At 44.4% G+C, this 17,500-nt stretch overlaps 1 protein-coding gene across 1 annotated transcript in view; it reads right to left on the bottom strand.

Annotated features, from left to right (window-relative positions):
* Positions 1-17,500, bottom strand: part of LOC133422981 (sodium channel protein type 3 subunit alpha-like) — a gene marked incomplete at its 3' end in the record, with an annotated part of 137,844 nt that overhangs the window by 5,391 nt on the left and 114,953 nt on the right. The window contains exon 18 of the mRNA XM_061713053.1: positions 14,668-14,862. Within this exon, the coding sequence (XP_061569037.1) occupies positions 14,668-14,862 (195 nt within the window). The remainder of the gene's footprint in view (positions 1-14,667; positions 14,863-17,500) is intronic.

Genomic DNA, 17,500 nt, shown 5'->3' with positions numbered 1-17,500 from the left:
TGTGAGGTTATTCAACCTTTAAACTTGTTTTTGTCCTTACGAACTGTCACATGCTTTGTTAACAGATGTCACAATGCCCCTTCCTGATCTACTCAGGGTTTTGGATTGTTCTGGTGACATCTGTCTACTGTAATGTCAGGAATCAATCACACGTTATCACTTCCACCCATTGTTAACTGTTCACTGTCCATATTTGGGATCAGGCAGGTAGGATCAGACAGCCGTTCCGATTTCAGCGACGAGGCCATGGTTGTGCGCCAATCCGAGGCCTGGTGACGGGTTCCCCGAGCCAGGATGGACACCCGAGACTGGGTAAGAGACACTCCTCTCGATAAATACCTGGGGTATTACATGTGTTACTTTAATAGATGCTAGCCTGGGGTTAGCCTGCAGTCTGAGACTCACCATAAATCAGGGACTTAAAAGTAATATTAAGGAAAAAACGAGAGGAGGTTTCTATTGGAATGGTTTTTTTGTCTAGGTTTGTCTTGTCTAATGTTCTTGTCTAATGTTCTTGACTGAAACTAAATTAATCAGCGCTAAAACCAAACTGTCAAAACGGAAACTTATGAGCTGAAAGAAACTTAAGATGGCTAAAATAGCAGACAAATGGTTAGACTGAAACTTATTGCGAGCCTAAAATAATTTCTAAAAGACGCTTAGTCGACGGGAGACGTCCCTGAAACTAGGTGAAAAAAAGATGGTGACAAAATCTTGTGCGAAATAATATACGGGAACTTAAAAGATTAGAAATATAACTAATTTAAGGGTAAAAGCAAAACTGATTAAATGTTCAAAATGGGACAAGGTTCCAGAGAATGGCGTAAGAAATATGGGTTTTGATGGGAGATTGGAAAGTGGAGAAAAGGGGGCTGCTGCAAAGCTGCAGCAGGGCCAAAGGTCATGATGTGGTGAGTGTGTGTGTAAGAGCACTCCATGTTGCCTGTCTGGCTGTGCGTTCACGAGAAGCTGCATGGATGAGGCTTGGTGAATCCAGAGTGGACATGTCCTCTCATTTTGGGACTAGATGTCCATGGGTTGAGTGTTGAATTTTCTCTCTGTTGACAGTTTTTGTTAAAATGATACAAATAACTGGCTTCTTTAGATGGTGTGGTCTGTGTCTGACGGGGGAGACTTTTTTGTCTGCTGGACAACACAAGAGCTTCAGCGGACGTTTTGGCTAGTGTTTCAAGTGAGAAACTCCCCTCTTGAGGAGGCAGAGAAAAGGAGTAATGAAGCTTTTTGAATCATTCTAAGCCCTGAATGGAAGCGTGGTGACGTAGAATTGTCAAATTGGGGTTAATTCACCGTTCGAATGGTTGCAGATTACTTTTGTAATACTATATTTGACCCGGATTGTATGGAAATGTAATTCTTGCCATTTGCAAGTATGAGTTGTGCATGATTGGGTTGACTGTGACATGAGCGTGAACAGACACGCACCGAGGAAAACAGACACGTACCAAGGAAAACAGACACACACCGAGGATAACAGACACGCACTGAGGATAACAGACACGCACCTAGGATAACGGACACACACCGAGGATAACAGACACGCACCGAGAAAAACAGACACGCACCGAGGAAAACAGACACGCACCGAGAATAACAGACACGCACCGAGAATAACAGACACGCACCGAGGACAACAGACACGCACCGAGGAAAACAGACACGCACCGAGAATAACAGACACGCACCGAGGAAAACAGACACGCACCGAAGATAACAGACACGCACCGAGGAAAACAGACACACACCGAGGATAACAGACATGCACCGAGGAAAACAGACACGCACCGAAGATAACAGACACGCACCGAGGAAAACAGACACGCATCGAGGAAAACAGACACGCACTGAGGATAACAGACACGCACCGAAGAAAACAGACACGCACCGGGGATAACAGACACACACCGAGGATAACAGACACGCACTGAGGATAACAGACACGCACCGAGGATAACAGACACGCACCGAGGATAACAGACACGCACCGAGGAAAACAGACACGCACCGAGGATAACAGACACGCACTGAGGATAACAGACACGCACCGAGGATAACAGACACACACCGAGGATAACGGACACACACCGAGGATAACAGACACGCACTGAGGATAACAGACACGCACCGAGGATAACGGACACGCACCGAGGATAACAGACACGCACTGAGGATAGCAGACACGTACCGAGGAAAACAGACACACACCGAGGATAACAGACACGCACCGAGGATAACAGACACGCACCGAGGATAACGGACACGCACCGAGGATAACGGACACGCACCGAGGAAAACAGACACGCACCGAGGAAAACAGACACGTACAGAGGATAACAGACACACACTGAGGATAACAGACACGCACTGAGGATAACAGACACGCACCGTGGATAACAGACACGCACCGAGGATAACAGACACGCACCGAGGATAACGGACACGCACCGAGGATAACAGACACGCACCGAGGATAACGGACACGCACCGAGGAAAACAGACACGCACCGAGGATAACAGACACGCACCGAGGATAACGGACACGCACCGAGGATAACAGACACGCACCGAGGATAACGGACACGCACCGAGGAAAACAGACACGCACCGAGGATAACAGACACGCACTGAGGATAACAGACACGCACTGAGGATAACGGACACACACCGAGGAAAACAGACACGCACCGAGGAAAACAGACACGCACCGAGGATAACAGACACGCACCGAGGATAACGGACACGCACCGAGGAAAACAGACACGCACCGAGGAAAACAGACACGCACCGAGGAAAACAGACACGCACCGAGGAAAACAGACACGCACAGAGGAAAACAGACACGCACCGAGGAAAACAGACACACACCGAGGATAACAGACACGCACCGAGGAAAACAGACACGCACCGAGGAAAACAGACACGCACCGAGGAAAACAGACACGCACCGAGGATAACAGACACGCTGGCGGGGGGCGGGGCCGACCAGCGGGGGGTGTGGCCGACCTGTCAAGCCTGGCAGGTTGGCCACGCCCTCATAGTAAAAACGGCTGATAAGGACGTTGTCACTTCCCATCACGTGACTCTCTGAGGAAGGAGGGAGAACCGCCGAAACTGTCAGAACGGAAGGAAAGAAGTCGGAACTTTGTCTGGAAAAAAGAAACTTTAGGATAGTTTTATTTCTGTGTCGTCACTTAAAGGTGAAGAAATAAAGTCAGAAAGAAAACGTCCACCTACGTGTAAATACGTCCTCCTACGTTTAAATACGTCCTCCTACGTTTAAATACGTCCTCCTACGTGTAAATACGTCCACCTACGTTTAAATACGTCCACCTACGTTTAAATACGTCGTCCTACGTGTAAATACGTCCTCCTACGTTTAAATACGTCCTCCTACATGTAAATACGTCCACCTACGTTTAAATACGTCCTCCTACGTGTAAATACGTCCACCTACGTTTAAATACGTCCACCTACGTTTAAATACGTCCTCCTACGTTTAAATACGTCCTCCTACGTGTAAATACGTCCACCTACGTTTAAATACGTCCACCTACGTTTAAATACGTCGTCCTACGTGTAAATACGTCCTCCTACGTTTAAATACGTCCTCCTACATGTAAATACGTCCTCCTACGTTTAAATACGTCCTCCTACGTGTAAATACGTCCACCTACGTTTAAATACGTCCTCCTACGTTTAAATACGTCCTCCTACGTTTAAATACATCCTCCTACGTTTAAATACGTCCTCCTACGTTTAAATACGTCCTCCTACGTTTAAATACGTCCTCCTACGTGTAAATACGTCCTCCTACGTGTAAATACGTCCTCCTACGTTTAAATACGTCCTCCTACGTGTAAATACGTCCTCCTACGTGTAAATACGTCCTCCTACATGTAAATACGTCCTCCTACGTTTAAATACTTCCTCCTACGTTTAAATACGTCCTCCTACGTTTAAATACGTCCTCCTACGTTTAAATACGTCCACCTAGGTTTAAATACGTACTCCTACGTTTAAATACGTCCTCCTACGTGTAAATACGTCTTCCTACGTGTAAATACGTCCTCCTACGTGTAAATACGGCCTCCTACGTTTAAATACGTCCTCCTACGTTTAAATACGTCCTCCTACGTTTAAATACGTCCTCCTACGTTTAAATACGTCCACCTACGTTTAAATACGTCCTCCTACGTTTAAATACGTCCTCCTACGTGTAAATACGTCCACCTACGTTTAAATACGTCCTCCTACGTTTAAATACGTCCTCCTACGTTTAAATACATCCTCCTACGTTTAAATACGTCCTCCTACGTTTAAATACGTCCTCCTACGTTTAAATACGTCCTCCTACGTGTAAATACGTCCTCCTACGTGTAAATACGTCCTCCTACGTTTAAATACGTCCTCCTACGTGTAAATACGTCCTCCTACATGTAAATACGTCCTCCTACGTTTAAATACTTCCTCCTACGTTTAAATACGTCCTCCTACGTTTAAATACGTCCTCCTACGTTTAAATACGTCCACCTAGGTTTAAATACGTACTCCTACGTTTAAATACGTCCTCCTACGTGTAAATACGTCCTCCTACGTGTAAATACGTCCTCCTACGTGTAAATACGGCCTCCTACGTTTAAATACGTCCTCCTACGTTTAAATACGTCCTCCTACGTTTAAATACGTCCTCCTACGTTTAAATACGTCCACCTACGTTTAAATACGTCCTCCTACGTTTAAATACGTCCTCCTACGTTTAAATACGTCCACCTACGTTTAAATACGTCCTCCTATGTTTAAATACGTCCTCCTACGTGTAAATACGTCCTCCTACGTTTAAATACGTCCACCTACGTTTAAATATGTCCACCTACGTTTAAATACGTCCTCCTACGTTTAAATACGTCCTCCTACGTTTAAATACGTCCACCTACGTTTAAATACGTCCTCCTATGTTTAAATACGTCCTCCTACGTGTAAATACGTCCTCCTACGTTTAAATACGTCCACCTACGTTTAAATACGTCCTCCTACGTTTAAATACGTCCTCCTACATTTAAATACGTCCTCCTACGTGTAAATACGTCCACCTACGTTTAAATACGTCCTCCTACGTTTAAATACGTCCTCCTACGTGTAAATACGTCCTCCTACGTTTAAATACGTCCACCTACGTGTAAATACGTCCACCTACGTGTAAATACGTCCTCCTACGTTTAAATACGTCCTCTTACGTTTAAATACGTCCTCCTACGTGTAAATACGTCCACCTACGTTTAAATACGTCCTCCTACGTTTAAATACGTCCTCCTACATTTAAATACGTCCTCCTACGTTTAAATACGTCCTCCTACGTTTAAATACGTCCTCCTACGTTTAAATACGTCCTCCTACGTGTAAATACGTCCACCTACGTTTAAATACGTCCTCCTACGTTTAAATACGTCCTCCTACGTTTAAATACGTCCTCCTACGTTTAAATAGGTCCACCTACGTTTAAATACGTCCTCCTACGTTTAAATACGTCCTCCTACGTGTAAATATGGCCTCCTACGTTTAAATACGTCCTCCTACGTGTAAATACGTCCTCCTACGTGTAAATACGGCCTCCTACGTTTAAATACGTCCTCCTACGTTTAAATACGTCCTCCTACGTTTAAATACGTCCTCCTACATTTAAATACGTCCACCTACGTTTAAATACGTCCTCCTACGTTTAAATACGTCCTCCTACGTTTAAATACGTCCACCTACGTTTAAATACGTCCTCCTATGTTTAAATACGTCCTCCTACGTGTAAATACATCCTCCTACGTTTAAATACGTCCACCTACGTTTAAATACGTCGTCCTACGTGTAAATACGTCCTCCTACGTTTAAATACGTCCTCCTACATGTAAATACGTCCTCCTACGTTTAAATACGTCCTCCTACGTGTAAATACGTCCACCTACGTTTAAATACGTCCTCCTACGTTTAAATACGTCCTCCTACGTTTAAATACATCCTCCTACGTTTAAATACGTCCTCCTACGTTTAAATACGTCCTCCTACGTTTAAATACGTCCTCCTACGTGTAAATACGTCCTCCTACGTGTAAATACGTCCTCCTACGTGTAAATACGTCCTCCTACGTTTAAATATGTCCTCCTACGTTTAAATACGTCCTCCTACGTTTAAATACTTCCTCCTACGTTTAAATACGTCCTCCTACGTTTAAATACGTCCTCCTACGTTTAAATACGTCCACCTACGTTTAAATACGTACTCCTACGTTTAAATACGTCCTCCTACGTGTAAATACGTCCTCCTACGTTTAAATACGTCCTCCTACGTTAAAATACGTCCACCTACGTTTAAATACGTCCTCCTACGTTTAAATACGTCCTCCTACGTTTAAATACGTCCTCCTACGTGTAAATACGTCCTCCTACGTGTAAATACGTCCACCTACGTTTAAATACGTCCTCCTACGTTTAAATACGTCCTCCTACGTGTAAATACGTCCTCCTACGTTAAAATACGTCCACCTACGTTTAAATACGTCCTCCTACGTTTAAATACGTACTCCTACGTTTAAATACGTCCTCCTACGTGTAAATACGTCCTCCTACGTTTAAATACGTCCTCCTACGTTAAAATACGTCCACCTACGTTTTAAATACGTCCTCCTACGTTTAAATACGTCCTCCTACGTGTAAATACGTCCTCCTACGTGTAAATACGGCCTCCTACGTTTAAATACGTCCTCCTACGTTTAAATACGTCCTCCTACGTTTAAATACGTCCTCCTACGTTTAAATACGTCCACCTACGTTTAAATACGTCCTCCTACGTTTAAATACGTCCTCCTACGTTTAAATACGTCCACCTACGTTTAAATACGTCCTCCTATGTTTAAATACGTCCTCCTACGTGTAAATACGTCCTCCTACGTTTAAATACGTCCACCTACATTTAAATATGTCCACCTACGTTTAAATACGTCCTCCTACGTTTAAATACGTCCTCCTACGTTTAAATACGTCCACCTACGTTTAAATACGTCCTCCTATGTTTAAATACGTCCTCCTACGTTAAAATACGTCCTCCTACGTTTAAATACGTCCTCCTACGTTTAAATACGTCCTCCTACGTTTAAATACGTCCTCCTACGTGTAAATACGTCCACCTACGTTTAAATACGTCCTCCTACGTTTAAATACGTCCTCCTACGTTTAAATACGTCCTCCTACGTTTAAATAGGTCCACCTACGTTTAAATACGTCCTCCTACGTTTAAATACGTCCTCCTACGTGTAAATATGGCCTCCTACGTTTAAATACGTCCTCCTACGTGTAAATACGTCCTCCTACGTGTAAATACGGCCTCCTACGTTTAAATACGTCCTCCTACGTTTAAATACGTCCTCCTACGTTTAAATACGTCCTCCTACGTTTAAATACGTACTCCTACGTTTAAATACGTCCTCCTACGTGTAAATACGTCCTCCTACGTTTAAATACGTCCTCCTACGTTAAAATACGTCCACCTACGTTTAAATACGTCCTCCTACGTTTAAATACGTCCTCCTACGTGTAAATACGTCCTCCTACGTGTAAATACGGCCTCCTACGTTTAAATACGTCCTCCTACGTTTAAATACGTCCTCCTACGTTTAAATACGTCCTCCTACGTTTAAATACGTCCACCTACGTTTAAATACGTCCTCCTACGTTTAAATACGTCCTCCTACGTTTAAATACGTCCACCTACGTTTAAATACGTCCTCCTATGTTTAAATACGTCCTCCTACGTGTAAATACGTCCTCCTACGTTTAAATACGTCCACCTACATTTAAATATGTCCACCTACGTTTAAATACGTCCTCCTACGTTTAAATACGTCCTCCTACGTTTAAATACGTCCACCTACGTTTAAATACGTCCTCCTATGTTTAAATACGTCCTCCTACGTTAAAATACGTCCTCCTACGTTTAAATACGTCCTCCTACGTTTAAATACGTCCTCCTACGTTTAAATACGTCCTCCTACGTGTAAATACGTCCACCTACGTTTAAATACGTCCTCCTACGTTTAAATACGTCCTCCTACGTTTAAATACGTCCTCTTACGTTTAAATAGGTCCACCTACGTTTAAATACGTCCTCCTACGTTTAAATACGTCCTCCTACGTGTAAATATGGCCTCCTACGTTTAAATACGTCCTCCTACGTGTAAATACGTCCTCCTACGTGTAAATACGGCCTCCTACGTTTAAATACGTCCTCCTACGTTTAAATACGTCCTCCTACGTTTAAATACGTCCTCCTACGTTTAAATACGTCCACCTACGTTTAAATACGTCCTCCTATGTTTAAATACGTCCTCCTACGTGTAAATACGTCCTCCTACGTTTAAATACGTCCACCTACGTTTAAATACGTCCTCCTATGTTTAAATACGTCCTCCTACGTGTAAATACGTCCTCCTACGTTTAAATACGTCCACCTACGTTTAAATACGTCCTCCTACGTTTAAATACGTCCTCCTACGTTTAAATACGTCCTCCTACGTGTAAATACGTCCACCTACGTTTAAATACGTCCTCCTACGTTTAAATACGTCCTCCTACGTGTAAATACGTCCTCCTACGTTTAAATACGTCCACCTACGTGTAAATACGTCCACCTACGTGTAAATACGTCCTCCTACGTTTAAATACGTCCTCCTACGTTTAAATACGTCCTCCTACGTGTAAATACGTCCACCTACATTTAAATACGTCCTCCTACGTTTAAATACGTCCTCCTACGTTTAAATACGTCCTCCTACGTTTAAATAGGTCCACCTACGTTTAAATACGTCCTCCTACGTTTAAATACGTCCTCCTACGTTTAAATACGTCCTCCTACGTTTAAATACGTCCACCTACGTTTAAATACGTCCTCCTACGTGTAAATACGTCCTCCTACGTGTAAATACGTCCACCTACGTTTAAATACGTCCTCCTACATTTAAATACGTCCACCTACGTGTAAATACGTCCTCCTACGTTTAAATACGTCCTCCTACGTTTAAATACGTCCTCCTACGTGTAAATACGTCCACCTACATTTAAATACGTCCTCCTACGTTTAAATACGTCCTCCTACGTTTAAATACGTCCTCCTACGTTTAAATAGGTCCACCTACGTTTAAATACGTCCTCCTACGTTTAAATACGTCCTCCTACGTTTAAATACGTCCTCCTACGTTTAAATACGTCCACCTACGTTTAAATACGTCCTCCTACGTGTAAATACGTCCTCCTACGTGTAAATACGTCCACCTACGTTTAAATACGTCCTCCTACATTTAAATACGTCCTCCTACGTTTAAATACGTCCTCCTACGTGTAAATACGTCCTCCTACGTTTAAATACGTCCTCCTACGTTTAAATACGTCCTCCTACGTGTAAATACGTCCTGCTACGTGTAAATACGTCCTCCTACGTGTAAATACGTCCTGCTACGTGTAAATACGTCCTCCTACGTTTAAATACGTCCTCCTACGTTTAAATACGTCCTCCTACGTTTAAATACGTCCACCTACGTTTAAATACGTCCTCCTACGTTTAAATACGTCCTCCTACGTTTAAATACGTCCACCTACGTTTAAATACGTCCTCCTATGTTTAAATACGTCCTCCTACGTGTAAATACGTCCTCCTACGTTTAAATACGTCCACCTATGTTTAAATACGTCCACCTACGTTTAAATACGTCCTCCTACGTTTAAATACGTCCTCCTACGTGTAAATACGTCCTCCTACGTTTAAATACGTCCACCTACGTGTAAATACGTCCACCTACGTGTAAATACGTCCTCCTACGTTTAAATACGTCCTCCTACGTTTAAATACGTCCTCCTACGTGTAAATACGTCCACCTACGTTTAAATACGTCCTCCTACGTTTAAATACGTCCTCCTACGTTTAAATACGTCCTCCTACGTTTAAATAGGTCCACCTACGTTTAAATACGTCCTCCTACGTTTAAATACGTCCTCCTACGTTTAAATACGTCCTCCTACGTTTAAATACGTCCACCTACGTTTAAATACGTCCTCCTACGTGTAAATACGTCCTCCTACGTGTAAATACGTCCACCTACGTTTAAATACGTCCTCCTACATTTAAATACGTCCTCCTACGTTTAAATACGTCCTCCTACGTGTAAATACGTCCTCCTACGTTTAAATACGTCCTCCTACGTTTAAATACGTCCTCCTACGTGTAAATACGTCCTGCTACGTGTAAATACGTCCTCCTACGTGTAAATACGTCCTGCTACGTGTAAATACGTCCTCCTACGTTTAAATACGTCCTCCTACGTTTAAATACGTCCTCCTACGTTTAAATACGTCCTCCTTCCTCCTCCTAGACCAGTTCTAACGTTCTCCAGGTCAGAGTTTAGTTCCACTCCGAACCTCACAGGGGGAACTTATGTTTTACCCACAAGACCTTTAGTGTTTTTATCCCAGTAAAGGTTTAAAATGAGGCTGTAGGAACCGTAACCCCCCGACTTCTCTCCCTCCACCTCTCCTTCCACTCCTTTGCTTTTCTTTTGTGTCTCGTCCGTTTCATCCTCCATTTACTTCCTAATTCCTGAATGAAGCATCCATGCACAAATGCCTTCACACACACACACACACACACACACACACACACACACACACACACACACACACACACACACACACTGATGGGTCAGCACATCCCTCTGATACAACCGCTGTTACTGACAACAGGAGAGAGAGAGTGTGTGTGTGTGTGTGTGTGTGTGTGTGTGTGTGTGTGTGTGTGTGTGTGTGTGTGTGTGTGTGTGTGTGTGTGTGTCTTCTGTTATTAAATATCCATGAGACCATTATAGTGGAGCAGATAAGTCACATAATCGTGCATTTGGTGATACAAGCATCAAAATTGGCATGAGCAGTCTCCATGGGTCACTTGACAAGAAAATTGGTCGGGCCACTTGAAATTTCAAGTTGGCGGCCATTTTTCAAGATGGCCGCCACCTTGGTCGATCAATTAAATGATGTAATTGTTTGGTTGGTGATATAGACATGAAAATTGGCATGAGCAGTCTCCATGGGTCACTTGACAAGAAAATTGTCCGGGCCACTTGAAATTTCAAGTTGGCGGCCATTTTTCAAGATGGCCGCCACCTTGGTCGATCAATTAAGTGATTTAATTGTTTGGTTGGTGATATAGGCATGAAAATTGGCTTGAGCAGTCTCCATGAGTCACTTATCAAGAAAATGCTACCAGCCACTTGATGGCAGCCATTTTTCAAGATGGCCACCACCTTAGTGGAGCAGTTAAGTGATGTAAAGTTGGTTATACAAGCATGAGAATTGGCATGAGCGGTCTCATTGTTCCCCTGACAAGAAACTGCTCACAGCCAATTGGGATTTCAAGATGGCGGACATTTTTTCAAGATGGCCGCCACCTTATTGGAGCATTTAGGCAAATACAAGCATGGAAACTGCCGTGAGTCGCCACTGGATCCTCAAAAGATCAATTTTCCATGCATCCATCCATCCATTATCTATACCTGCTTTATCCCTTGCGGGGTCACGGGGGTCTGCTGGAGCCTATCCCAGCTCATTTCAGGTGAGAGGCAGGGGTTACACCCTGGACAGGTCACCAGTCCATCACAGGGCCACATATAAACACACAAACCATGCTCACAATCACAACCACACTCACACCTACGGGCGATTTATAATCACCAATTAACCTAATATGCATGTTTTTGGACTGTGGGAGGAAGCCGGAGTACCCGGAGAGAACCCACGCAAGCACGGGGAGAACATGCAAACTCCTTAGAGTTAGAGAGGACTTAGAGTCATTATTTTTTAAGTTTTGGATGATACCAAAAAAATTTTATGCCATGAAAAAAACCTCTAACACTGAGGCATAAAAGTACATTTGTGTTGATTTGGTGATTACGGGTAAATTAGACTAGAGATTAGACAATTGCAAAACTAAGTGCAAAGATGGTGCAGCAACCCATAGGCACTCGAGAGACAGTGAAACTCCATTTGCTGTTTACATTGGAATGGCGGTTTATGCTAAAACACGAAAGCGACAACTCATTGGCCTACTTCATGAGAATGGGATATGCATCTCCTATGACAGGGTGTTGGAGGTTTCCGCACTGCTAGGAGAATCTGTGGTGAACCAGTATGTGGTAGATGGGGTTGTCGGCCCACCGATTCTGAGAAAGGGACTCTTCACCACATCTGCTATGGACAACATTGACCATAATCCCACAGCAACAACGGCACATACATCCTTTCATGGTACAAGTATTTCCATGTTCCAACATCCAGGTCTTAACAATGAGGGTGGGATAAGGCCACCACTCCAACTTTCAGATGACAGACCAAGCAAAGTTCCTGAAATTCCTGAATCCTTCTCGAATATCCAACCAGCTTTCTTCAGAAAGAAAAACCCAGAGCCCCATCCTGTAGCCAACCTACTTTTACCGGACCTCACTGTATTCAACAGAAACTTGGCACCCGAGTTTGACTGGCTGGAGAAAGTTAGCCTAACCCAAGCAGTCGATGCTTCTGCCAATATAACATGGTCAGCCCACCATGCATCCCAACGGAGGAGCCTGGATTTTAAAGTCAGCATTACATCACTGCTTCCCCTCCTCCGAGACCAAGCCCACTCTGTTGCAACAGTATAGCATGTCATGGCAAAGTTAGTGATACAGCGGCATTCCTGAATCCAAGACAAACGCCTGTCATAACTGCTGACCAGCCACTCTATGCTCTTGCAAAACAGAACCCTCTGCAGTGGATGACAGCGACCTGCAAGCTTTGGAGAGATTTGTTGTGCTAATGTATGACAGATCCAGCGATGTCACAACTGTGAATGAGGCGAGGCTTGATCTCTTTGCCAGAAAGCAAAGACCATATGACCTGATCCCACCAACTCAAGCAGCATTCAAAGAGCATGCCAAACGTGCATCTTATGAGGCTGGATACGTGTGGGGACAGGCATTAAAGCGACAACCACAAATGCCAAGCCCATCTGACTGGGGATGGATAAAACAAGATGAGGAATGGAAAATCTTTTGGAGTCCTTTTCCACCTATTGCAGAGAGTTGTTGGGAGTTAACCAAATGCGGGTGCACCAAGGCATGTACTGGAAGGTGTAAGTGCTTCAGATATGGACTCACTTGTACATGTCTGTTTAGTTGCCCCTGCTAGATCCTATCTGCATATTCTTTTTGCCAGGGTTACTCCCCCTTGGCACCTGTGTTTTCAGGTGTAGACCTATGGCTTGGCTCCCCATGGCCACATCAGTTTGTCTTCAGTTTTACCAGTTAATCGCATTTTTAGTTTAGTTCTTTAGTATTTTTTTCCACTGGCTAATTACCAGTGAGAGATATTTTTAGCTGAGGAGATACTTTGTAATATCAGCACCTCTAACTTTTATTTGTGAGGGATATTTTCAGTTTATCATGGTTCCACGGCTATGTCAGTCAGAGCTGCTGTTGCCTCTAGATCTGCCCATATTGCCATTCAGTAAATAATTGTTCAATCATTTTTTGGAGCGCTATCCATTCAGCACCAAAGCGGCAGCACCGGAAGTAGCACCCACAATTCGTGCAAAGCCTCATGGGGCGTAGGAATAAGGTGGATATCACCAACCAAACAATTACATCACTTAATTGATCGACCAAGGTGGCGGCCATCTTGAAAAATGGCCGCCAACTTGAAATTTCAAGTGGCCCGGACAATTTTCTTGTCAAGTGACCCATGGAGACTGCTCATGCCAATTTTCATGTCTATATCACCAACCAAACAATTACATCATTTAATTGATCGACCAAGGTGGCGGCCATCTTGAAAAATGGCCGCCAACTTGAAATTTCAAGTGGCCCGACCAATTTTCTTGTCAAGTGACCCATGGAGACTGCTCATGCCAATTTTCATGTCTATATCACCAACCAAACAATTACATCACTTAATTGATCGACCAAGGTGGCGGCCATCTTGAAAAATGGCCGCCAGTTTGAAATTTCAAGTGGCCCGACCAATTTTCTTGTAAAGTGACCCATGGAGACTGCTCATGCCAATTTTCATGTCTATATCACCAACCAAACAATTACATCATTTAATTGATCGACCAAGGTGGCGGCCATCTTGAAAAATGGCCGCCAACTTGAAATTTCAAGTGGCCCGAACAATTTTCTTGTCAAGTGACCCATGGAGACTGCTCATGCCAATTTTCATGTCTATATCACCAACCAAACAATTACATCACTTAATTGATCGACCAAGGTGGTGGCCATCTTGAAAAATGGCCGCCAGTTTGAAATTTCAAGTGGCCCGACCAATTTTCTTGTCAAGTGACCCATGGAGACTGCTCATGCCAATTTTCATGCTTGTATCACCAAATGCACGATTCTGCCTAAAATCCACTCTTAGCCGCTCCACTATTAAGCTAAATAGATGAGCAGGACTCCGTTACTGCTGGTCTTACGGTCGCCCCCCTCCCCCCCCGGGTCTAGACCTGGTCCAGGTCCAGCCCCCCCCAGGTCCGGGTCCAGGTCCAGGTCCAGGTCCGGGTCCAGGTCCAGGTCCAGCCCCCCCCCCAGGGACTCACCACCAGGTTCCCGATCACCATGACCAGCATGAAGACCAGCAGACACAGCGGTTGTCCGGCCACCTCCATGCAGTCCCACATGGTCTCGATCCACTCCCCGCACAGAACCCGGAACACGATGAGGAACGAGTGGAAGAAATCCTTCATGTGCCAGCGGGGGAGCGAGCAGTCCCTGGAGATCCGGCACACGCAGTCCTGGTGAGAGGGTGAGAGGTGAGATTTTACTTTTACTTTTTGCGCTTTTTCCTCAAAATTTCAACTTTTTTCTCGACTTTTTCCTCAAAATTTCAACTTTTTCCTCAAAATTTCGACTTTTTCCTCAAAATTTAGACTTTTTCCTCATGTCATCATTGAGGTGTTGGGGGGGTAGAGGTACGTTCGTGCGTTTTTTCGTGCATTTTTTCGTACAAAAAACGTACGAAAAAACGCGTGAAAAAACGTACGAAAAAACGTACGAAAAATGTACGAAAAAACGCACAAAAAAACGCACAAAAAAACGTACGAAAAAACGTACGAAAAAACGTACGAAAAGACATACAAAAAACGTACGAAAAACGCACGAAAAAACGTACGAAAAAACGTACGAAAAAACGTACGAAAAAACGCAACAAAAAAAATGTGCAAAAAATCGTACGAAAAAACGCACGAAAAAACGTACGAAAAAAGAGGGTGAGAGGTGAGAGGGTGAGAGGGTGAGAGGTGAGAGGGTGAGAGGGTGAGAGGGTGAGAGGTGAGAGGGAGAGAGGTGAGAGGTGAGAGGGTGAGAGGGTGAGAGGGAGAGAGGTGAGAGGGTGAGAGGGTGAGAGGTGAGAGGGTGAGAGGTGAGAGGTGAGAGGGTGAGAGGTGAGAGGTGAGAGGGTGAGAGGTGAGAGGGTGAGAGGTGAGAGGTGAGAGGGTGAGAGGTGAGAGGGTGAGAGGTGAGAGGGTGAGAGGTGAGAGGGTGAGAGGTGAGAGGGTGAGAGGTGAGAGGGTGAGAGGGTGAGAGGTGAGAGGGAGAGAGGTGAGAGGGTGAGAGGGTGAGAGGTGAGAGGGTGAGAGGTGAGAGGGAGAGAGGTGAGAGGGTGAGAGGGTGAGAGGGTGAGAGGTGAGAGGGTGAGAGGTGAGAGGTGAGAGGTGAGAGGGTGAGAGGTGAGAGGTGAGAGGGTGAGAGGGGAGAGGGTGAGAGGGTGAGAGGTGAGAGGTGAGAGGGTGAGAGGTGAGAGGTGAGAGGGTGAGAGGGGAGAGGGTGAGAGGGTGAGAGGTGAGAGGGTGAGAGGGTGAGAGGTGAGAGGTGAGAGGGTGAGAGGTGAGAGGTGAGAGGGTGAGAGGGGAGAGGGTGAGAGGGTGAGAGGTGAGAGGGTGAGAGGTGAGAGGGTGAGAGGGTGAGAGGTGAGAGGGTGAGAGGTGAGAGGTGAGAGGGTGAGAGTGGGAGACTGGGGTGTAACCAGGGGTGAAAGTAAGCCGGTACGATCCGGTACTCCGTACCACCAAAAGATTCTGTTCTGTACACAGTACCGGGAAAGAAAACACACGAAATGCTGACAAAAATCTTTGCATCAAGAGGGTCTCGAACCCTCGACCTCTCACACCAAAGACGATGACGCTACCGCTCAGCCATGACTCAGCTACGCCTTTATAGACTCTAACTGAGTCCCGACCTGTTTTTCCGTAATTTTTTAAAATATTTGTATGATATAAATATTAGTAAAACCCCAATATTTGTGCTTTTGTGAATAGCGTATTCCAGTCTTTACTTCCTAAACACACACACTGCATGGAAGAGAGCGTTTGATTTATTGTTCACGTAACGTTACTTTTTATTTTTTCACGATCAAACCACACACTTTATTTATGTCATTTGCACCGACGGGCAAGGACAAAAAATAAATGATTCCACCAAAATTCCAACATTTTTGTGGTTGGCTGACACATTAGCAGCATATTTCAAACGTGCTGGTAAATAATCACACGCCAAATAATCACAAATATGATATTTGTGATTGGTTTTCATTCCTCGTTTCAGGAAAAAAAGAAAAAAGCGTCAAAAATGTTGAAGTAACGTTTTTTTTTTTTATGTTTTAAGTGTTTTGCTTTTATGAAACAAATGCTTAAGAAGTTATTTTCCATTTCAATGCACACATTGTAAGAGACATTTTGAGACATTTTACTCATCTTTTATACTTTTTTCATTTATGTGCCCAATGTCCGGAGAATTCAAAGACAGAGACTTGTTAACGGTTCAGCTGCTGATGAATTTGAATTTGAAATAAAACTAATTGTTATGATTTTGAAAGTTTTGTCAAGATTTACAAATTATTCTGTGACAATCCTTGGTCCGGACTGGAATTTATTTACACCATTTAAATAAATAATTTGCTATAGGCCTACACAGTGTCAAGTGTTTCTAATTTCTACACCGTACAGGCGTTAAAAATTTAATGCGTGTTCAGGGATGAAGAAGCTGGTGGGGGGAGGAGAACAAGGTGAAGGTTGGGGTCGTAGTACCAGCAACAACTTTAATCTACTTTCACCCCTGGGTCAAAGATCCTCTATACAGAAGATAGCGCATTACCGTTACTGCCAATGGTATGAAATGGTATCCACTTCCTGTCTCCTAAGTGGGCGTGGTCGCCCCTCTGACCTCACTTCCTGTCTCCTAAGTGGGCGTGGCCGCCCCTCTGACCTCACTTCCTGTCTCCTAAGTGGGCGTGGCCGCCCCTCTGACCTCACTTCCGGTCTCCTAAGTGGGCGTGGCCGCCCCTCTGACCTCACTTCCTGTCTCCTAAGTGGGCGTGGCCGCCCCTCTGACCTCACTTCCTGTCTCATAAGTGGGCGTGGCCGCCCCTCTGACCTA

This window comes from Cololabis saira, chromosome 22 (assembly GCF_033807715.1).
Source record: "Cololabis saira isolate AMF1-May2022 chromosome 22, fColSai1.1, whole genome shotgun sequence".
Lineage (NCBI taxonomy): Eukaryota > Metazoa > Chordata > Actinopteri > Beloniformes > Belonidae > Cololabis > Cololabis saira.
Note: the sequence above shows the minus strand (reverse complement) of the source record. Positions and strands in the feature narration are given on the sequence as shown.